The sequence below is a fragment of the Quercus suber genome, unplaced genomic scaffold, assembly GCF_002906115.3.
Source record: "Quercus suber isolate HL8 unplaced genomic scaffold, Cork oak 2.0 scaffold_632, whole genome shotgun sequence".
Classification (NCBI taxonomy): Eukaryota; Viridiplantae; Streptophyta; class Magnoliopsida; order Fagales; family Fagaceae; genus Quercus; species Quercus suber.
Window position 1 is genome coordinate 196,350 of NW_027070074.1, and position 24,223 is coordinate 220,572.

General features: G+C 37.6%; 1 protein-coding gene across 1 annotated transcript; it reads left to right on the top strand.

Annotated features, from left to right (window-relative positions):
• Positions 1-5,525: 5,525 nt before the first annotated feature.
• Positions 5,526-24,069, top strand: LOC111998813 (DJ-1 protein homolog E). The gene is given in 4 exon segments (XM_065765473.1): positions 5,526-5,700; positions 16,462-16,898; positions 23,220-23,591; positions 23,896-24,069. Coding segments are annotated over 4 exon segments (1,158 nt in total).
• Positions 24,070-24,223: the final 154 nt, after the last annotated feature.

Here is a 24,223-nt window from a genome sequence, read left to right on the forward strand (position 1 = left end):
AATTTTTTTTAGAACAAAAAAAAGGGGACTCACAGGTGCAGTTATTATCCCACTCCCTAAGGTACAGTTGGGTAAGCCCAAGGGTACCACTAGCTAGAAAGTGGAGCTCAGAGACCCCAACCCCACACAAGCCCCATTGATTTTTAATCCACACATTGAAATTGTGTAACCCACATAGCGCGGGCATGGGGTGCCGAACCTAGGCACCTGATGGGGACACAGCAGCCACTTACCACTTTGGCACATGAGCTAGTGGTAAATTATTTATAAAAATAATCCAACACAATTTATTGATCAAATTTACAAGAAAATTTGGCACAAAATTAAGCCAACAAATACAAAAAATTTACTTTAAGCTTTTTGTAGTAAAACTTGTAGTATCTTTAGCATTTTTCATTCGATTTTGTGTGGTTTACATGAATTTATTAAGATCATTAGGTTTTCTAAATATTATGTGTCTTATATTTGAATAAAAATTAAAAGAAATTGGGGATTTAAAAATTTAAATGAGAAAAGAGAACCTTTCCCAGAGTTATGAAGTATATGGAAAATATAAGGTAGCCATGCCTTTAAGAGATGGAAATGGAGAATTGAGAGAAAAGAGAGAATAATCAACTAACATTCCTTTTTCTTTTTCTTTTTTCTTTTTTTTTTTCTTTTTTGATACCACAAAAGGAAGATACATAGTTATCAGATTACAAAAAAGTTGGATCAGCCCAACTTTGGTGAACTAGCATTCTGACTGCCAGAGATGCAACATTATATACAAAATCAAGCACAAGCCTAGGAACCTCTAATAGCTCACAAAACATCCAGATCATCAATGAGAGACCTTTCTTGCCAAGCTGGTTTCTTGGATTTACTAACAAGTTGGATTAGGTCCTTGCTATTGGTCAAAATAAGGATCGTTTGAAAACCATGATTTCTGACTATGATGACAGCTTCCATCAAAGCCTCTTGCACAGCCCCATTAGTTGTACTTGCTTTGCTACTAGCAACACCATAAAATCTGATAACTCCCTGATGATCTTTAGCTTCATAAGCCGAAGCACTCTTGTTGAGCCTTGAGTTTCTAGTCCCTGCAATTTTAATCAGGAGCTTCCACTATCTAGTGACTATTTTGGGTTCATTGCTTGGCCTGCTACATCTGATATGTGGGCTACGTTGGCTGAAGAAGACTTCTTTGTGCCTACAAGAAAAAGTTTGGGCTGTTAGGATTACTTCCATGGGGTTGGGCTGTTTACCTTCGTGTACCACCATGTTCCTATGAAACCAAACAGTCCACAATGTGGTAAAAATGTTCTGCATATATTCTAAAAAGCCTTCTTCATTCCAGTTGTGAGAAATAGTCAAATTCCTTAACCATTGCTGCACTAATCTATATATTACTAAAAGCTGAAGTGTAGCATTTAATGCTACTACTCTCATGTTGCACCACATCAGCTGCCACGTCATTTTCTTTAAAAAAAATATAATTTTTCCTTCAATTCTAAAATGGTTTTTACAATTTTTAGCTCTATAAATGCAGCCCACTACCTATTCATTTACTCCTACTATCACACTATAATTAATTTGTATAATTAATCCAGCCCACCTCTTATTTATTTAGTTCCACTATCAAGACCAATCCAAAGCCATTTCAGTTCAACTTAAAAGGAAAAAGAAATTAAAAATATCAAACATTCAAGCCAGTTTGGAAAAAAAAAAAAAGGGAAGCATTTAGGGTTTTGCGTGACCAAATAGAAAGCAGAGAGAGTTTGAACTATATAATGTAGAGGGAAGCTTAAAGGGAGGAAAAAAAAAAAAAAACGTTGAAGCCTTCAGGTATTGCTTGAGAAAACAAAGAGTTTGAAAGCTACCCACTTTCTTGCTCTACCATTTCTCAGTAACGGTTGACTATCTGATTTCCTTCCTCCCTTTATTCCTTTCCACATGATTTATAAATACTGACAGAACCTCCCTGCATTGGTTGAGGTATCCCTACATCTCAATTCTTTTTTTTTGGCGCAAAACTTTTATGCTCTATTTATATGAATATGAGACCTTTTTTTTTTTTTTTTTTTTTCTTCGTTTGTTTGTGTTTGGTTAAGGTGTCTGCATTTGCTTATGTACACGCAAACTTGGGACTTTGCAGTCTCTTATTCTGCAGTAGAGTAAGTGTTCCATTGAGGATAAATTTTAATGCACTCTCTTGGGAATTAAACTTTGGTGATATACATATTGTTTTTTTTTTTTTAATTAAAAAATGTTGAGTGTAACTATTTTTGTTTAATTCTTTCTTCCTGTAGATTGGGAATATATTTTATCCTTGCTCATTCACAGTATTGGATTCTCCCAATATGGAATTCCTCTTTGGGCTGGATATGCTCTAGAAGCACCAGGTAGCATAATCTTTCTAATATCTGATGTACCTTTTCATTTTCTTGGTTCTAATTGATGTTATTTAGGTTTGTTATTCTTTTCTGACTTAGTCAATAATCGCATTGCATTATAGATTTAAAGGATAATGTTTTGAGAGTTGGTGGTGGAGAAGTTTCTGTACCATTTTTGCAAGGTTGGCCTTCTAATCATTTTTGCAAGTTTTTGTACCACTTTTGCCTAAATGTCGTTTCAATAGTACTATAATTTTACAGCCAAAAAAACTATTTTATTTTACCTTGGTTTATTTGGAAATATCTCAGGTCTCATTTTTTTTAATGTGCTGTGGCTTATTGGAAGAATGGAAGACTTTGAAGTGGTAAAGTATAAAGTGTTGGTGGTATGTCTCATCCATTCCAAGGGGATTTAAAGGTGAGTTTTCATCTCTCTCGATTGCTTATGTTAGGTTCTAAATGTTTAGAACAATTGGCAAATCGTGAACACAAACTTGTCTAGATATAGATCTTAGAGTCTATAGGTTTTGTTAGACAATGCTCAAGGTGATTCAAGTCAAGATTCAAGAACATACAAGCTGCAGGAAGAAGACTTCATATTTTGCCTGGTTCGATCGATCGAAAATTAGACTCGATCGATCGAACCACGTACAGATTTATTTTTCTGCAGAGTTCCAGTTCAGCCCAAACTCTATTTAAACGTCTTGGGGTTCAAGTAAAACACTCCTATATATAAGGAAAACCCTAGAACGTTTTTGGGACTTTTGAGAGAGAGAAGAGTGTGCCTCTTTTGTATCTAGGGTTTTGTACCCAAATCTCTCTAAGCCTTTGTTGCTCATATTGCTGTTTTGTGTAAATCTCTTGTAAGATCTTTGAGGAGTTTTCCTTTACACAAAGCTTAGGGTTTTCAAGGTGAAGATATTATCAAAACCTTGATGATCATTCAGTTGCAGATTCAAGAGCTTAAAGAATATCAAGCGTGGGTGCTTGTAGCTGATTGAAGAATTCAAGAAAGAAGGAGTCTGTGGATTCGGAGCTTGCACGTGGTCGTGTCAGTAAGTTCTACTAGTGGGTAGCATTAGGAAGTCAAGCGGGGAGCTTGTAGTCCTTCTGTATGAACTTCGATTCTTTCACATAGTGGATTCAGGTTTACCTTGAGGATAGCTAGGTCAAATCCTCCCCAGGTTTTTACCGTGTGGTTTCCTAGGTGATCATATCATTGTGTATTTTATTATTCCGCTGCTTTATTATTTTGATATGATTATTTGATTGCTTTAACCTAGAATTGCATAATTTGACTAAGTAACAACTTGGTTAATTAATCTAAGCTAATCAATCTGGTTGTTCTAAGGGGTCTAAAACAGTTCAAAAAGATATTTCAATAAAATATTCATTTTTTATTAATTTTTTATTATTTTATCTAATGGTTATACTTTTTTAATGGATGCAAAAGTGATTGTAGAACTGCTTGAAACTAATAACAGTGCTAATAGACCATTTTCTCTTCTTCTTGATGACTGCGGATCCTTACTAGACAGATTCCACCAAGTCCTAGTGGAGCATGTGTTTCAGGAAGGGAATAAAAGTGCAGATGTGCTTGCAAGAAGGGGCACTGTTATGTTAGAGATTTTTGTTGTTTTTTATTTCCCCCATAACTCTGACATACTTTTATGTGTACCCAAAATATGGCTATTGGGCTTAACCTCTACTTGGGCTCACAATCTATTTGTTTTGTGGGCTTTGGGTTTCCTACTATGGGTGGTCCTATGCTTGGAGGACCCAAATACGCCCCTGTTTCCTCAAGTCTTTCTCTTTTCCTCATAGAGTCACTCCCTTACTTTCCTTGAGTGCTTGCTCTTTTCTCTTAATATTCTCCCAAGAATTGCCAACTACTCTTCCTCATCCTCTTCTCCTATTTATAGGCTCAGATAAGTGGAGGTGTCATGATTGTTCCCCCTACTAGTGCGAATGAGGGTCCAATTCCGTCATCTTAAAGTGGATATTTCATAGGAGAGGTGGTAGTGGCATTGGAAATGATTCCTACCTCTAGGAGCCAGCTCGGCAGCGATGTTTTCAAAGGCACTATTGGGCAGTCGAGTATAAGGTGTTTTCGAGCAATATCGTTCCCGACCTGGTTAGAGATGATTGGGAGGGGTTTGACTGGGGTATTCATGCCAGCGCAGTCTTGTTTCAGCTCCTGGGCCCAAAATGGGCCCTGAGGTGTCCAAATCGAGGCCACAGGTCAATAATGAGGGCAGGGTGACATATTAGGCCACTTGGCCGAGTCCCAAGGCCCAATGGGCCTGGGGCCCTGGCCCGTACAACTCTCTATTGTAAATATGGAACCACCAAAATAGTGGTTCCAGCGACTACCGATAGATTGGTGTCTCCGCCCATCATATCGCCATCAATGAAATATTTCAGTATGTCGTTTCAGGATTACTCACCGGATATATATATATATATATATATATATTATTTACTATTAGTACGGTGAGTGATATAAAATTTTAATTTAAAAAAGGTGCTGATTTGAATTAAAAATTTTAAGATAGACTTTAATGAAATTCCAAATAAAATCATCAGCTTTGTTGGGAAAAAAAAAAAAACTCAATTATGATTCTTTTGTAATTAAATCATATTGTAGAGATATTTGCAAACTAGGAAGCTTCACTCACTTTTAAACCCCATATGTCACTTTTTTTTGTTTTTTTTCACAAAATCACATCTTTTCTCTACTTCCTCTACCATGGTCTTTTCTCTTCATTTTTTTTTTTTTTTTTGATCTTTTCCTTTGCCGTAGCTCTCAAGCATTGGTTTCTCTCAAGCACATTTTTTATTTATTATAATCTTTTCCTTTGCCATAGCTCTCAAGCACTTGATGGGTTTTTTGTTGAAAGTTTTATTTTGGGTTCTAAGTTGTTAGAGTTTTCCGTTGAAGGTTTGATTTTGGGTTTGGATTGATTTTTGGTTTCCTTTTCCTTTGTTTTTGGTTGATTTTGTGATTGGAATATCATGGGTTGTGATGAGGTGTGATGGGTTGTAAAGTAAAATTTCCATCAATATAATTTACATAAGCTTCACTTTTGCTTTTAAAAGTAAAATTCAAAAACCCTTTTTTTCTCTCGTGTTCTTTGCCAATTTCTTGTTATTATGGTAACTCTAAAATCTGCTCTATTATTTTGTGGAGATTACATGGAAGATTATGAAGTTATGGTTCCATTTTGTGTGCTTAAGGCATTTGGGGTACGTGTTGATTGCGTCTCTCCAAACAAGCAATCCGGCCACAAATGCATCACTACTGTTCATGACTTCATGAGCTTCGAGGTAATCTTTAACAATTTTATTTTTACTAAATTATAGATCACAAGCCTAAAGTTGGGGTAATTGTGATTTTTCCTCCAAAAATTTCAAAATTTTGATTCGCTTTTGTAACATTATGTATTGTTTGGATTTCCTCCCTGTTTTGTCAATATCTATATTTTCATATTGGCACCCCAACGACACTCTATGTTTGTATTTGTTTTGATTTACAATCTCTATATTTGGGATTGTTTTGATTTTGCTTCCTCTATGTTTAGGGTTATTTTGATTAATCTAACACTTAATAGATAGTTCGGACAACATATTAACGAAAGTAAGTAAATTCAAAGGGCAAATTACAGTAAACCCACCTGTGTTTTGACCTGTTTGCACATTACCTACATGTAGTTTAAAACTTAACACTTTACCCAGCTATGTTTAACTCCATTGAGTCTTCGTTACCCATATCTGTTAAAAACAAGGGTAAACATGTCTTTTCGCTCTCATTTTATGTCTCTCTCATCCAAAAAAAAAAATACAAAAGAAAACAAGATCAAAATGGGCTATTTCAAACCTAGGAATATGCATCTCTTAGAACATGGCTCAAATCATTTTTTTTTTCAAACCCAAAAAACAAGAACACAACATTTGCAAATATAGTTCAAGATTTTCAATTATACACATCCAAAAACCTTTTCGAAACTAACTCCCCTGACTCCATACCAAAAATCCCTCTCATTTTTCAAACCCAAAAACCAAACTCAACACAAACCCCAACCTCCTTCTCGGATTGAATTTAGTAGCAGAAAATCGGTTATGGAGTTGGAGCAAACGCCAAAGAGAACCATCATCATCAATGGTGTTGGTGAATAGAGTAGCAAAATCCACCAGTAAAAACAAAAAGAAACCCACAAACACAACAACCAACAATCCAAGAAACCCTCTAGTACTCATTGTCTAAAATTAAAACCCACCATACCCACCTTCATTGTGAAATCCCGCTCCCATGAATTCCACCCACGAGCACCACAACTTAGCACTGCCACCACCATGCTCACAATCCACAACAACCGCAAGCCACAAACCACCATAATCATATCATATCAAACCCACAACCCAAAAAAAAAAAAAAAAAGAAAAAGAAAAAAGAAAGAAAGGGATAAATCTTCCTGGATTTTGCTCTTGGGTTTTCCATTTGGGTGGCTAATTGGATTTTTGCTGTGGTGGCCAATTGGCCTTGTTAGCACCACAATTGGAAAGAGAAGAGATGAGAGAGAGAGATCAATCGATGTAGTGGAATAGAGGGATAAATCTGAGTTAGAGAGAGAGATGATGGGAGTAAGAGAGAAAGATGATGAGAATTTGAGAGAGAGAAACGATGAAGCAAATAAGTTCGCTTGTCTATTTGATCTTGTTTTGACACATAGCTGTTTCTCTACAAAATCCCCTCTTTGATTTATTTGTTTGTGTTTTCTCTATTTTTTTTTTTTAGGGAGAAGAAAGACATAAAATGGGAGCAAAAAGATCTATTTACCCATTTTTTTTAACAGAGGTGGGTAAAAAAGACTTAATGGAGTTAAAGGTGGACAAAATGTTAAGTTTTAAACCACGGGTAGGCAATGTGCAAAGAGGCCAAACCACAAGTGGAGTTACTGTAATTTACCCAAATTCAAATGATATTGAACATTAGAGGAGTGGATCATGATTTTGAAAATTTAAAGAGCAAAATCAAAATAATCAAAAAATTTCAGTGTGTAATTTGTAATATGGTAGTGTAAGGACCCTTTTGGCCTTCAAGCCCGACAGGGATGTGGACTTTAGCCCAAAAAGTCCAAAACAATAAATTTGTAGAGGATAAGTTAGAAAACTGGGCTTTAGTGAATCAAGTGATGAGCTAACAGATTTTAATGACAAGAAAGGAAAGATAATAGACGTATCCTTAAGGAGAATCGTCCTTGGCCAAGTCCGAGGTGATTGATTCTTAGGTATTTCCCTTAAAATTTTATTACAAGTCTGGTTTTAGATTGCTATAAGGTTTTTTTCTTGATTTTCTGATCTCCCTTCTCATGGAGGTTCTCTTACATTATATAGCTTCCTTTAAACCATTTTGATCTTACACTTGTTGATCATCTGAGCCCTCACTTGAGTGCTTATCCCATCAGACGCCCCCTTCGGCTCTCTGTGAATTATGGTAGCCAAGGCAGCATTGTTCCCTATCCCATTAGACGGGGTTTTTTTAAAAAATAACTATAAATTTCAAACTATATTATTAGTTAGGCAATGTTTGAAACATATTTGGTTTATAGCAATTCGACTTTTCTGGAGTCGATTTCGCCCTTTGAAAATCCACTAGGAAATCGAGTTTCTAAAACTCGATTTCCAAAATCGAGTTTCTAACACTCGATTTCCTAGTGGATTTTCAAAGGGCAAAATCGACTCCAAAAAAGTCGAATTGCTATAAACCAAATATGTTTCAAACCTTGCCTAACTAATAATATAGTTTGAGAAATTTGGTTATTTTTTAATAAAATTGATGCCCCCTTCGGCTCTCTGTGAGTTATGGTAGCCAAGGTAGCACTGTTCAGGGGTCTTCTCCACATAAATGCAGCCAGAAAAATAGCTGCTGTGCATTCAATGTGGTGGTAGCAGCTTTTTCTTAGATTCCTCTGAGCTCCCATCCCTTTTGCACGATCATATCGCCTGTCTCTATCAATAGATCATCCTGGAAAGTTACCTTAAATGATAAGGTATACGTTTGATCCATGCCTTGCTTATCTGAGGAGGTGTTCCTCCTCGGACCAACTTTCTCAGCCATTTCATTTGTATTTTACTTATGGGGTTCTGAGCTTAACACCCTCGCTGCTGTTTATCCTCCTCAGACAAACAAAGTCCTCGACCAAGTATATGAATTTGGGCCCTTATCCCTACAGGTAGTTTTTATTTATTTATTATTTATTTAAAAATATCTTTTGTAGGAAAAGAGAATTGAACCTTGAACGTCTCTATTAGGAAGTGTTAGTTAAACTAAAAGTCATTGGTCTTGACTCTAGATGCCCTTTTTTAAGAGAGGTTAACAATGAGATCCTTGATCTTTAACTCACATGTTTGTTTGCAAAGAATTTTTACATCTCAAGAATGTCCGAGTGTGCATTAGGTCAAATTATAAAAACTTTTATTTTTTTGAGAAAGTTTTAACCTATCTCTTTATCATAGACTAAGACACTAATCGATTTTTTGTTGTAGATGGAGATTCTCTTATTTAACCATTAGAGTTAATTGGTGTCTTGTAAAAATGAAAAAAATAGGATAGTAATTACCAACCACATTTAAATTGGTAAAATTATTAGTACTTTTTATTTTGTTGAAGTGTAAGTGTATAAAATATTATTTAGCAATTAAATAAAATTTGAAAAGATATTGGTCTTGATTCCTTGCATCTTATTCTTACCTACCCCATTATAGGATACCCGTACTCAATTCTCATCGTTCTCTTTTTATCTAATTAATTGAGTGACATAACCATTTTGATGATAGTACAAATTTATCTAGGATGATAGAAATGCTTCTTCTTCTTCATCATTCAGTTCCTCAATGAGTTTTTTTCTCATATAAGAAATACTTCTTTTTCTTCATCATTAATATTGTACCAAGAAGTGAAATCGGGTTGGGATAAAACTAGATAAAATCTCAAATTCTAAATTTATGTACAAAAATAAAATAAAAGTTAAAAACTAAAATTATAATATTTTTTAATATATAAAACTTACTGCTTGAGATGAAAATGAATATGATAAATGTGACATCAACAACCTAACAAATAAATTTCTTAATTATATTTGTAGGGGGGAAAGGCTTAGGAGCCCATATTTATGTATATATTGGGCCAAGGGCCCAACTCGAGGATGCAAACAATCCGAGGACGAGTAAAACACTTTTATAAGGACCTGAGTTAGTGAAGAGAAAAATCCTATTAAAGCCACCCAGGGTGTGCCCCGAGGAAGAATCCCTCCTCGGCTGGGCGAGACCGAGGTCAAAAGGTATGGTCTGCCATTAAGAGCAATGCTCCGGACCATTCTACCATAGAGGATAAGTATCAAGAAGGAAAAGGACAAAGGAGAGCTATGAAATATATAAGAAAAAAAATGCTAACATAGCATTAAATGCTTTGTAGTTGACTGAGCAATGCTTTATAACTTTACAGCTACTTTCAAAGATTTTAGGGAGGGATTGATGGGACAAGTATCAATACTATCAATCCAAATCTACACGTGGAAAGAAGAAAGAGGGGGGATGGGAGTATAAAACTGGAAAGTAACAATGAAGAAAAGGGGGGGACTCTATGAAGTGGATTTATAGGAACACTTGCCTCCTCAGACAAGAGGTTCGTTCATGTCAGTATTCCTTATTTGTGCATAATAGCCATCCAATTCCATATTAGCCTTTGTTCAATTTACTAGGGCCTAGTTCTTTGATACACTATCTACAAATTCATTGTTTTGGGCCCTTTGAGCTTAAGTCCATTCATCTTGGATTGAGCCACAAATCTAGTCCTTACAATTGGCACCGTCTGTGGGAAGAACTTGTGTAATAGTGAGTGCAACGCTTAACTATGGTAGGATCAGGTCCACACTAGGAAAAGTCTTTGGGATGCCAACATGGCGACCCTTTTGTCAGCCTTGAACAAAGAGGTGACTGTGAGGGAAGTATGCATACCGCTTATATTGATAGGAGTCAACTTCGATGAACACAAGTTTGAAACATATTTGGTTTATAGCAATTCGACTTTTCTGGAGTCGATTTCGCCCTTTGAAAATCCACTAGGAAATCGAGTTTCTAAAACTCGATTTCCAAAATCGAGTTTCTAACACTCGATTTCCTAGTGGATTTTCAAAGGGCAAAATCGACTCCAAAAAAGTCGAATTGCTATAAACCAAATATGTTTCAAACCTTGCCTAACTAATAATATAGTTTGAGAAATTTGGTTATTTTTTAATAAAATTGATGCCCCCTTCGGCTCTCTGTGAGTTATGGTAGCCAAGGTAGCACTGTTCAGGGGTCTTCTCCACATAAATGCAGCCAGAAAAATAGCTGCTGTGCATTCAATGTGGTGGTAGCAGCTTTTTCTTAGATTCCTCTGAGCTCCCATCCCTTTTGCACGATCATATCGCCTGTCTCTATCAATAGATCATCCTGGAAAGTTACCTTAAATGATAAGGTATACGTTTGATCCATGCCTTGCTTATCTGAGGAGGTGTTCCTCCTCGGACCAACTTTCTCAGCCATTTCATTTGTATTTTACTTATGGGGTTCTGAGCTTAACACCCTCGCTGCTGTTTATCCTCCTCAGACAAACAAAGTCCTCGACCAAGTATATGAATTTGGGCCCTTATCCCTACAGGTAGTTTTTATTTATTTATTATTTATTTAAAAATATCTTTTGTAGGAAAAGAGAATTGAACCTTGAACGTCTCTATTAGGAAGTGTTAGTTAAACTAAAAGTCATTGGTCTTGACTCTAGATGCCCTTTTTTAAGAGAGGTTAACAATGAGATCCTTGATCTTTAACTCACATGTTTGTTTGCAAAGAATTTTTACATCTCAAGAATGTCCGAGTGTGCATTAGGTCAAATTATAAAAACTTTTATTTTTTTGAGAAAGTTTTAACCTATCTCTTTATCATAGACTAAGACACTAATCGATTTTTTGTTGTAGATGGAGATTCTCTTATTTAACCATTAGAGTTAATTGGTGTCTTGTAAAAATGAAAAAAATAGGATAGTAATTACCAACCACATTTAAATTGGTAAAATTATTAGTACTTTTTATTTTGTTGAAGTGTAAGTGTATAAAATATTATTTAGCAATTAAATAAAATTTGAAAAGATATTGGTCTTGATTCCTTGCATCTTATTCTTACCTACCCCATTATAGGATACCCGTACTCAATTCTCATCGTTCTCTTTTTATCTAATTAATTGAGTGACATAACCATTTTGATGATAGTACAAATTTATCTAGGATGATAGAAATGCTTCTTCTTCTTCATCATTCAGTTCCTCAATGAGTTTTTTTCTCATATAAGAAATACTTCTTTTTCTTCATCATTAATATTGTACCAAGAAGTGAAATCGGGTTGGGATAAAACTAGATAAAATCTCAAATTCTAAATTTATGTACAAAAATAAAATAAAAGTTAAAAACTAAAATTATAATATTTTTTAATATATAAAACTTACTGCTTGAGATGAAAATGAATATGATAAATGTGACATCAACAACCTAACAAATAAATTTCTTAATTATATTTGTAGGGGGGAAAGGCTTAGGAGCCCATATTTATGTATATATTGGGCCAAGGGCCCAACTCGAGGATGCAAACAATCCGAGGACGAGTAAAACACTTTTATAAGGACCTGAGTTAGTGAAGAGAAAAATCCTATTAAAGCCACCCAGGGTGTGCCCCGAGGAAGAATCCCTCCTCGGCTGGGCGAGACCGAGGTCAAAAGGTATGGTCTGCCATTAAGAGCAATGCTCCGGACCATTCTACCATAGAGGATAAGTATCAAGAAGGAAAAGGACAAAGGAGAGCTATGAAATATATAAGAAAAAAAATGCTAACATAGCATTAAATGCTTTGTAGTTGACTGAGCAATGCTTTATAACTTTACAGCTACTTTCAAAGATTTTAGGGAGGGATTGATGGGACAAGTATCAATACTATCAATCCAAATCTACACGTGGAAAGAAGAAAGAGGGGGGATGGGAGTATAAAACTGGAAAGTAACAATGAAGAAAAGGGGGGGACTCTATGAAGTGGATTTATAGGAACACTTGCCTCCTCAGACAAGAGGTTCGTTCATGTCAGTATTCCTTATTTGTGCATAATAGCCATCCAATTCCATATTAGCCTTTGTTCAATTTACTAGGGCCTAGTTCTTTGATACACTATCTACAAATTCATTGTTTTGGGCCCTTTGAGCTTAAGTCCATTCATCTTGGATTGAGCCACAAATCTAGTCCTTACAATTGGCACCGTCTGTGGGAAGAACTTGTGTAATAGTGAGTGCAACGCTTAACTATGGTAGGATCAGGTCCACACTAGGAAAAGTCTTTGGGATGCCAACATGGCGACCCTTTTGTCAGCCTTGAACAAAGAGGTGACTGTGAGGGAAGTATGCATACCGCTTATATTGATAGGAGTCAACTTCGATGAACACAGGGAGGATTGCTTGAGGGGGCATAGTTCTAGGGGCTTTTGACGCCAAGTACACGCCTTGTACCTCTGTTAAGGGCCAGGTCCTTGCGAACCTGGTGGCCAAGTTCGTTGAACCTCCGTCAGAGGAAGTGGCAGCGACACAAAGCATGGATGGAAAATCACAAATCAAAGGGGCTCCAAAGTGGGGCTAGTGCTGGTTTCTCCTGATCTTTATAAGTGTTCAAACAGAACCCAAGTAATGTTTGGGGTCCTCGGACCAGATGCTTAGGGGAAATTAACGCAAATTAACGTCATTATAAGTGTTTAAACAGAACCCAAGTCATGCCTGAAACCCAAGTTATGCCTAGGGTACTCGGACCAGATGCTTAGGGGAAATTAACGCAAATTAACGTCATTACAAGTGTTCAAAACAAAACCATAGTCATGCCTGGAGTCCTCGGACCAGATGCTATAAGAAAATTAACACAAACTAATATTTTAAATAAAGTGTTAAAACAAAACTTTAGTCATTACAAGTGTTCAAAACAGAACCATAGTCATGCCTGGAGTCCTCGGACCAGATGCTATAAGAAAATTAACACAAACTAATATTTTTAATAAAGTGTTAAAACAAAACCTTAGTCAGGCCTGAAGTCCTTGGACTAGATGCTAAGGGGAAGTTAAAACACTGTGACGTCTTTTATAACTGCTTAAACTGAACCTAAGCTATGTACAGCTCCTCGGACCATGTGCCTTGGATGATTTGACATTTTCTACTTATTTTTGCTAGGTATTAAAACAGGTCCCAGATTATATCCATCTCCTCGGATCACTTGATTTGGGTTTATTATTCTCCATTGGTTGCATAGTTTGCAGTATAAGCACATGATCGTTTTCCTTATTAGTTTTGCACAGTTAATTTATCTAAGCAAGCGGCAATGCATCACTGTTGGCGTTGACAGAGTTAGGGTGACAATGTTTCGTTACTATCAACAACATCAGTTTAAAGTCCCATTGGAGGGAAAAGCAACAACACCAACATCCATGAAATAGTTATTGCAGAGAAAAGAAAGATTCATAAAGTAAAAAAAAGAAAAAAAAAGAAAAAGAAAAAAATGCAGCCCCTTTTATTAAATAGAGGAAAGGTACATTGTACATAGTAGCAAACTTCCACCACAGAAGGGGAAGACTAGGGTGATAAAAAAAAAAAAAAGAGAGAAAATCACTCATTAAGATCCTATTTCTCCTAGTTGCAAGATGTTCTGCTATCAAGGCTGAAAAATGGGAGACCTGTCTATCCTTTTTCTCCTAGTTGCAAGATGTTCTGCTATCAAGGTGAAACCTAAACTTTGTTGCACCAAAAGTCTGATGCGATCCGCACTTGCCTTGGGCTTTGGTAGGAGAATGAGAGTCTTCTTTCTTGCTTGATTGAAAAACAGGAACATCTTTGGCCTCCGCTTCCTTCGCCTTGACTGCATCCTCTTGGGCCTTGGCGGCATCCTTGGTTTCCTTGCCCTTGCCTTTATCCTTGGCCATCTCATCCCCTAGATCTTGATCACCATCTTGGTTGGATCTTTTTGGAAGCCCTGAAGGTTTGAGAATTTGAAGTTTTCGGAGAACTAGAAAATTTGCGAAGTGAAGAAGAACAATTCCCCAAGGGTGCCTTATATAGAAAGCAAAATCCATTGGGAGTTACCTCACTCGAAATCCAAAGAGAAAGTTACAAGTGAGAAAAATTCCGCTCAATTTCCAACAAAATCTTCAACCGTTGGATCTGCATCATGCTGGAGAACATAGGGAACATGGAGCCGCAAGAATTTATGAAGGCGCGCCTCGTATACCGAAGCATCAGGAGCATGTTTTGGGTAGTCAAAAAGGCTCCTATACAGTCAAAGGTGATGAAAAATGGGCGCAAAGGAACTATCATCATATCGAAATCCTCCTTTTTTCTCGAGGAGTTAGAAAAGAAGAATCTCGAGGGGCTATTGTAGGGGGGAAAGGCCTAGGAGCCCATATATACGTATATATTGGGCCAAGGGCCCAACCCGAGGATGCAAACAATCCGAGGATGAGTAAAACACTTTCATAAGGACCTGCATTAGTAAGTGAAGAGAAAAATCCTATTAAAGCCACTCAGGGGGGTTCCCCGATGAAGAATCCCTTCTCGACTGGGTGAGGCTGAGGTCAAAAGGTATGGTCTGCCATCAAGAGTAATTAGGGATGTCAATGGGGGTGGGGCAGGGCCGAAGGATGGGATATTCGTCCCCACCCCACATGGTTTTGTCTTGCCCTAGCCCTGCATGACGGGAAAAACTTTCTCACCCCATCCTCACCCCTTGGGGCCTTGCGAAACCCCACCCCACCCTGTGAAACACTACTTTTTGCTAATTTGCTCTACAATTAGTACAATTTTTTTTAATGAAACCTATTTCATTAATAAAAATATACTTGAAATTACAACTAAATTTATTCCATCAAATCAAATCAATTTTTAGGAAAAATTGAATAATATATCCAAGCATTTAACAAGACAATCACAAAAAAAAGAAAAAAAAGAAAAGAAAAGAAAAAAACCCTCATAGTATAACACATAACAAAATAAAGGCAGAGAATCACATTGAGTAGAATAAAATCAGCTAATATTAATATGTTATTTAAATAATAAGGTTTTAAGGTATGAGAAATTTATAATATAACCCTTAATAACGCAAGCGGGGAGGGAACGGGGAGGGGTGGGTCTAAAAAGTATAAACCCATCCCCACCCCGCCCTGTGGTGCGGGGGTAAAATCTTGCCCCATCCTCGCCCCATCACCTTTGCGGGGCGGGGAAAACCCGTGCAGGGCGAAGCGGGGGAGGGACGGGTTAAGCAGGGCGGAGCAAAATTGCCATCCCTAAGAGTAATGCTCCGGACCATTCTACCATAGAGGATAAGTATCAAGAAGGAAAAGGACAAAGGAGAGCTATGAAATATCTAAGAAAAAATTGCTAACATAGCATTAAATGCTTTGCAGCTGACTGAGCAATGCTTTATAGCCTTACAGCTACTCCCAAAGATTTTAGGGAGGGGCTGATGAGACAAGTATCAATACTATCAATCTAAATCTACACGTGGAAGGAAGAAAGAGGGGGGAATAGGAGTATAAAATTGGAAAGTAACAATGAAGAAAAGGGGGGAACTTTGTGAAGTGGATTTATAGGAACACTTGCCTCCTCGGACAAGAGGTTCGTTCATGTCAGTATTCCTTATTTGTGCATAATGGCTATCCAATTCCATATTAGCCGTTGTCCAATTTACTAGCGCCTAGTTCTTTGGCCCACTCTCTACAAATTCATTGTTTTGGGCCATTTAAGCCTAAGTCCATTCATGCTGGATTGAGCCACAAATCTGGTCCTTACAATATTTTTATTTTATATTTAAAAATTGATATATTAGTTTGGAGTAGTATTTATATAGTAAGATTTGTAATACTTTCACGTCATTTGAAAAAAAAAGAAAAAAAGTGAGCTATTAGTTACATTCTCACAGGGAGAATGTGTTAATCACTTTCCTATTCCCTCAACAACTCTACATAGAATTACCCAGCCATGTCTTTACATTAAATTCAAACTTTGATGAGGTAAAGTCAAAGTCCTATGATGCTCTCATTATACCTGGTGGCCGGTTCACGGAGCTCCTCAGCATCAACGAAAAGGCATTGAGCATTGTAAAAGAATTTGCTGAAGTAGGAAAACCTATAGCCATTACATGTCATAGCCAACTCATGTTAATCTCAGCGGGGCTCTTAAAAGGCAAGAAGTGCTTTGCATTTCCTAGCTTAAAGCCCATAATTGAGTTTGCAGGTGGGAATTGGTGGGCAAGACAAGTTGAAAATCCATTAGGAATTGACATTACTGCATGTGTTATGGATGGAAACATTTTGACTACTATTGGGTGGCCTACACGTGCTGAATATCTTGAAATTCTTCTATGATCCATTGGAGCGAAAATCACAAGAACTCGGGATAATGCAGTACTTTTTCTATGTGGGGTAAGCCTAAATTGATGCTAATCATTCCCATCATAAATGAAAATGACAGGAATCAATGTGAATTTGTTCTTTGGTGGTCCAGACAGTCAAGCGTATATACAAATAGGCAGAGACACTTGCATAAACAAGGTCATATATATTAATTCAATTTGATTTAGCATTAAGTTCGATCCATGCTACTTAACACACGTTTTTTTCTCGCCCTAGCTGCTCTCTGAGTTGCTAGAACGTAGAACCCTGTTATGTTGCTCGGAATGATAACTCATCCCCTCTGTTAATCATCCTTAGTAGTAGGGCCTTCCTGACCCCCGTTTTTCCTTCACGAGTGGTCTATTTCTTCTCTTCTACCCTTTCTTTCTAGCGTTACCACCATGGACGATATTCTTCAAGACTGGAAAAAACTATTTTTGACAGAGGAGGACACAAAATTTAGTTTGTCAAAGTCGAAAAATCTGCGCAGCAAGGAGTTTGTTTTGGCTGCAAAATTCCTTACAAGGAGAGCCTTGAATGTGGAAGCGATAGGTCGCACTTTTAAACCACTTTGGAGAGCCAAAAAGGAGTTCAAGGTATGTGAGGTTGGTGACCATATCCTTTTGTTCGTCTTTGAAACCGAATCAGACGCTGAACGGGCCCTCGCCAATGAACCTTGGACCTTCGACAAACATGTGGTCCTGCTACAGAGGTTTGATGGATCTACTCCAGCGAGATATTTGCGATTCACTAAAATAAAAATCTGGGTACAACTTCACGGATTGCCAATGAGGATGCTTGATCCAGAGACTGCAGTTGAAATAGGAGAATCACTCGGCCAGGTAATACCATTCAAAAACTTTAGTGAATTGGTAGGGGGTGACTTCTTACATGTTCAAGTGGAAATCGACATCTCAAAGTCTTTGTGCCGAGTTGTCGGGTCGCACTAGAGGATAATGAAGAGATCTGGGTCTCTTTCAAATATGAGAAACTCCCTAATTTCTGTTATTGGTGTGGATTAGTCTCACATGATGGAAAGGACTGTGAAATCTGGTTAGCAAAAAAAGACTTGGAAAAAATAAAGCCTCACGAATACAGACCATGGATGAGAGCTCTACCGTATAACCCCAGAAAAACTCCATTCGTGGTGGTTCCTGGCATGGGTGATGGATTGGGTGGAGCTCCAAATTCAACTCAATTTCCAAACATTAGAAAGTCCATTGAAATGGTGATCAAATCCACTGGGGAAAAACATGGCCGATCTGAGTCAAGGGAGAAGGACGACGCTGACTTGAGGAATGGTGAAAACTGGGAATCACGTGCTTCAGGGGAGCAAATCTCGCTGAATGGCCGAGATTATCGCAACCCAATATCCGAGGTAAGTATCTCTAATTCTAATTTAAATGCCTTCCATATTGATAACGTTGCCTTTGAAGCACAGATACAGGAACTAGATTCAGAGATCAGTAAGTTTGACAAGTGTGAGAGACACGTGGAAAATAGCTCAGTTGATGCACCAATAGTCCCACCAATCAATGAAAAGCAACTTACCCCCTCCATGCAAGCACTAGCAACCCAGGATCAAATACACCACGTGACAGACAACTTCCCTCCATCCAATCAAGGAAGCAAAACTTTACGTACTTGGAAAAGATTGGCAAGAGACAATCCCATGGAGACTGACCCACTTCAGAGCTCCACGACGAAAAAGAGAAACAGAGAAGAAGAAGCAGAGTATCTTCTCGAGTTACCCATTAAAAAATCATAGGTTTCAAAGGGAGAAAGTCAACAAAACCTAATGGCGTAGGCCGCTCAGCAGTCCCGCCAAGCACAATGAGTCTCATAGTTTGGAACTGTCGCGGACTTGGGAACCTGCGTATAGGGAAGGAGCTTGAAGTAGTGATTCGGGCAAAAGATCCCTCCGTTGTGTTTTTAGTCGAAACATGAGCGGGTGAAGCTAGGCTAAAAAAAGTACAAAGAAACATCAAGTTTGATAACATGTTTTATGTGGAAAAAAAACCCTAGAGGTGGTGGTGGTTTAGCTCTCTATTGGAAAAACTCCATGGATGTTTGGGTGGATTCTTTCTCCAAATACCACATTGATTCTATAATCAATAAAGGTAGTGACAAAGCATGGAGATTCACAGGTTTTTATGGAGAACCGGCTATACACAAGAGAATGGAAGCATGGAATAAACTGAGGGTGCTCAACACTAGACACAATCTTCCTTGGCTTTGTGCTGGGGACTTTAATGAAATCACAAAAAGCTCAGAGAAGTTGGGGGGAAATAATAGAAGCCAGGCTCAGAGGCAACTATTCCGGGATGTTATAGATGAATGCAGATTTCTTGACCTTGGATATGTAGGAGACCAGTTTACTTGGAAAAAACATTTTGCAGATGGCCATTCATTGTGGGAAAGATTAAATCGTGGGTTGGCTAACCATGAGTGGTTCATGAAATTCACAGGCACAAAAATCCACCATCTGCACTCAGACTCTTCAGGAATTAAAGGAGGCCGAAAAATTAGCCATGAGAACTGGGAATAATCAACATGTTCGTGAGTTGCAAAAGGAGATAACTGAACTAGTTGATAAGGAAAATAGACTTTGGTTCCAAAGAGCGAAGGTCACGTGGGCTAAATTTGGGGATAGAAACTCAAAATTCTTCCACAGCCATGCATCTCAGAGGAAGAGGAAAAACTTGATCCGAAAACTGAAAGATCCAAGTGGTCGAGTGATGGACACCAATGAGGACATTGCTGAAAGTTTGGTGCACTATTACCAGGACCTGCTTCAGTTTAATAATCAACACTTCTGTCCCATGGCTACAAATTCCATTTAGAAAGTTATCACCTAGGAAATGAATTCCATGCTCTCATCTGAATTCACTCACTTGGAAGTAAAGCAGGCCATCAGCTAAATGGCCCCACTAAAAGCACCAGGACTTGATGGTATGCCTCCTCTCTTTTATCAGCATTATTGGAACTTAATTGGACATGCTATTTCTATTTCGGTGTTGCATTATCTTAATTCTACATCTTTACTTGACCATCTCAATCACACTTTTATAGCTCTCATACCAAAAAAGAAAAATCCTGATTTTGCCTCTAATTTTAGACTGATTAGTTTGTGTAATGTTCTGTATAAAATTTTCTCAAAAGTGCTAGCAAATATACTTAAGAAAATTTTGCCTAATATTATTACTGAGAATTAGAGTGCTTTCACGAAGAGTTACCTTATTTCTGACAACATTTTGGTTGCTTTTGAATCTTTACATAGTATGCAGAGACACACAGGGAAGGACAACTATATGGCTATCAAGCTTGACATGAGCAAAGCATATGATAGAGTGGAGTGGGATTACTTGTCTTCAGTTATGGAAAAAATGGGGTTCAATGAACATTGGATCCGCCTTATGATGATATGTGTCAAAACTGTGACATATTCCATATTCGTAAATGGGGAACCCAAAGGCATGATCACTCCAACAAGAGGCATTAGACAAGGAGACCCTCTCTCGCCGTTCCTATTCCTACTTTGCACTGAGGGTCTTAACGGGCTGATCAACCAAGCCTCTCAACAGGGCCACATAAAGGGCTACGCTCTTTGTAAAAAAACTAACCCATCTTTTGTTTGCAGATGATAGCTTGCTATTTTGCTGGGCTACCATAGATGAGTGTTAAAGAGTTCTGGAAATATTGGAAGTTTATGGGAGATGTTCAGGTCAACAGATTAACCGAAGCAAGACAACAATCTTCTTCAGTAAATCTACTTGTGACGACATCAGAAATCAGATAAAGCTGGCACTAGGGGCTTCAGAAATTGTTCAGTATGAGAAATACCTGGGTTTGCCATCTCTGGTAGGTAGAAACAAAAAAGCAAGCTTCAACTACATAAAGGAGCAAGTTTGGAAAAAACTACAGGGATGGAAGGAGAAACTCCTCTCACAGGCAGGAAGGGAAATTTTAATCAAAGCAGTTGTACAAGCTATCCCAACCCACACTATGAGCTGCTTCAAACTTCCCTTGGGTCTTTGCTCAGAAATTGAAAGCTTGATACGGAAATTTTGGTGGGGCCAGAAAGGTGAAAGGAGGAAAGTGCACTGGGTGAAATGGGAAACACTTTGCCTCCCAAAAAAGGAAGGTGGTATGGGTTTCAAGGATCTAGCCAACTTCAACGATGCTTTCTTGGCTAAGCAAGCTTGGAGATTACTTCATAATAAGGACTCCCTATTCTATAGAGTCTTTAAAACGAAGCTTTTTCCAAATTGTAGCATTTGGGAGGCTCAGGAATCTAGCACCGGTTCACATGCTTGGAATAGCATTTTGAAGGGAAGAGATGTCCTACTTAAGGGAGCAAGATGGAGGATTGGTTGTGGAGAAGCTGTGAGCATATGGAACGATGCATGGTTACCATCCTTAGAGCATCCACGAGTCCTATCTAAAATTGTTCCAAGTTTTGAAGATGGGAGAGTATCTGATCTCATTAATCCACTCACAAGAACATGGGATCTCAATCTAGTGCATGGATTATTGTCACCAGATGAGGCTGATTTGGTTCTCAGCATCCCTTTGAGTCGCACACCTGTGGAGGACAAGATTATTTGGCCCTTCACCCCCTCAGGTAAGTATACTGTAAATTCAGGTTCAAAATTTCTAACTAAATCCAATTCTGTGCAGACTACTTCAACCAACCAGCAGTGGCAAAGTGGCAATTGGAACTAGATTTGGGGGCTTAATGTTCCTAATAAAGTGAGGCATTTCATATGGAGAGTGTGCAAGGAAGCGGTACCATCAAAGCATAACTTAATGAGGAAAAAGATCTTAGTGGAAGATAAATGTGAGCAATGCGGTGTGGAGTCCAAAACAACAATTCATGCAGTCTGGAAATGTACCATGCTTGATGAAATGTGGGAGGCTGTTCCAGGTTTTGAAGATCGAAGACAACATACCATCTTAAACACTAGAGACCTGATTAGTGTACTTCATGAGAAAAAGAAAAATCTGGAAATAATGGCCATGGTAATGTGGACGATTTGGTATCGCCGTAACCAACTCCGTGTTAGTTCTAATGTTTTTCTTAGATCGCAAATCCTCCAACAAGCGACCCAATCCTTAGCTGCCTTCCAACAAAGCCAACAAGCCTCCTGTCAGCGTTCAGCAACATGACGTCTTCCCCATCTTGCACAGTGGAGTTCGCCCCATATGAATTGTTTCAAACTGAATTTCGACGGGGCATCGTTTCCGGAGTTAGGTAAGGCCGGACTGGGAGTGGCTGTTCATGATAGCCAAGGAAACGTGATTGCTTCATTGTCAGAACAAGCGCCTCTACCGTTCTCATCAGATATCGTGGAAGCCATGGCAGCTGCAAGGGCTTTGGTTTTTGCTCAAGAACTGGGAATAGCTGATTTTATTCTTGAAGGAGATTCAGAAGTGGTGATTAACTCCCTTCGCAGCAATGAAGCCTCATTTTCTTCGTTTGGTCACCTTCTAGAGTCAGCAAAATCCATACTTGTGTCAAATAATTGCATAAACTTCTCCCATGTACGTAGAAGTGGTAATAAAATAGCCCATAACCTAGCTAAACATGCAAGAAATGTCAGAGGTTTGTCTGTGTGGGTGGAGGATGTTCCATCACACTTAGTTGATGTACTTTTTGCCGATCCTGGTTGATTTTATAAAAGTAATAGTCTTCATTCTCAAAAAAAAAAAAAAAAAAAGTTGGATTCATGCTCAGAATTGCACAAAAATTATTTAAGTTTGCTATATTTGCTTCAGAACCCTATCTTGTGTGATATTAAAAAGTTACACCTAAGTTAGGTAGCTTTATCAACCAAGTCATAAAAGAAAAAGGAACAAGGGCATATATATGCCCATTCTAAACCCTATGCTTTAGGAGTGGTTTTAAATTAAACCTTAGAATTTAAGATTGTTACAAATTATAAACCTAGATTTTCCTTGTTTTCAAAACAAACCTTGGATTATTGTATCAATTTAAACCCTCGAACAAACATGAAAACCAAACCTAAAAGGTGAGGGTTTAAATTAATTTGATTTTAAAAACATTAAGTTCAATTTGAAACTAACAAAACTATATATAAAGTTAAATTTGTAACATTTTTAAATTTCAAGGTTTGAAATTATATGATTTAATTTGAAACTACACAGAAAAAAAAAAAAAAAAAGTAGCCTTAATTCTATGCCACATTTTGCTGCATACACTCTACATTGTATTATATACTAGAATTTGCATAATTAGTATTTACTTTTTACTTATGAGATATGTTTTTTATTTATATATAAGTGAAGCTAATATTTTGTTTTGTTTTTGGTTACTGTCATTATTTCAAGGATTTTGTAGAAGATTATGAGATATATTTGCCATTTAAAGCACTGCAAAGCTTGGGTTGCAAGGTTGATGCTATTAGCCCAAGTAAGAAAGAGGGAGAGAGCTGTGTCACTGCCATTTATGACAATGAGGGAACAAGCAAGGTCAGCAGTGAGAAGCGCGGCCATAACTTCGTCTTGACAGCCAAATGGAATGATATCTGTGTAGAAAATTACGACTGTGTTGGGGTGCCTAGAGGGAGGTCCCTAGAGTTTCTGGTCATGAACGAGAAGGTGGTTACTTTAGTGAAGGAATTTGAGGAAAAGAACAAAGTCATTGCTGAGCCTGGGATTGGCCAAGGGTTATGGCTCCTGACTGCTGCTGGAGTTCTCAAGGTGAATTTCTAAGCTATCATAATTCTCACAAACTCTTTATTTTGATAAATGTACATGATAATGCACATTTTAATTAGTTTTTTTAAGACTAAACTGTGGAATTTCCAAACTTATGATAAAAAAACTAATGGCCTTATTTAACTAAGAGGATAAGACTTCCAATGGCTATTGTAATTATAAAAATAAATAAAAATTCTTTCATATTGTCATATTTGGTCAATTTTTTTTTTCCTCAATTATGAATTATATGTTGTATGTTCTTGAGAAATGGTAATTGGGATACTTTGGTTGTGGATTTTCTTAGGATAAGAAATGTGCAAGCAGTTATGCAATGAAGGCTATCGTGAAAGTTGCTGAATCAGAAGGGTTTACTAAGTGTGTCACTCATGGCAAGCTGGTAACTGCAATTGGATGGCCTGCACTGCCAACTTTTATTTCACAACTTTCTGACACCCTTGGTTTGTCCGTGGTATTTTGATTGTAATTTCCTCCATATCAATAAGATTAAAGAAGCATATGTATATGCATTTGAATTTGTCTAATCACTCCAAGAAATTTGGCTATTTTCAATGGTTGAAATTGTCGAAAAAAGTATTAAAAACCGTTGAAAAAAGTATTTTCAATGGTTGGAA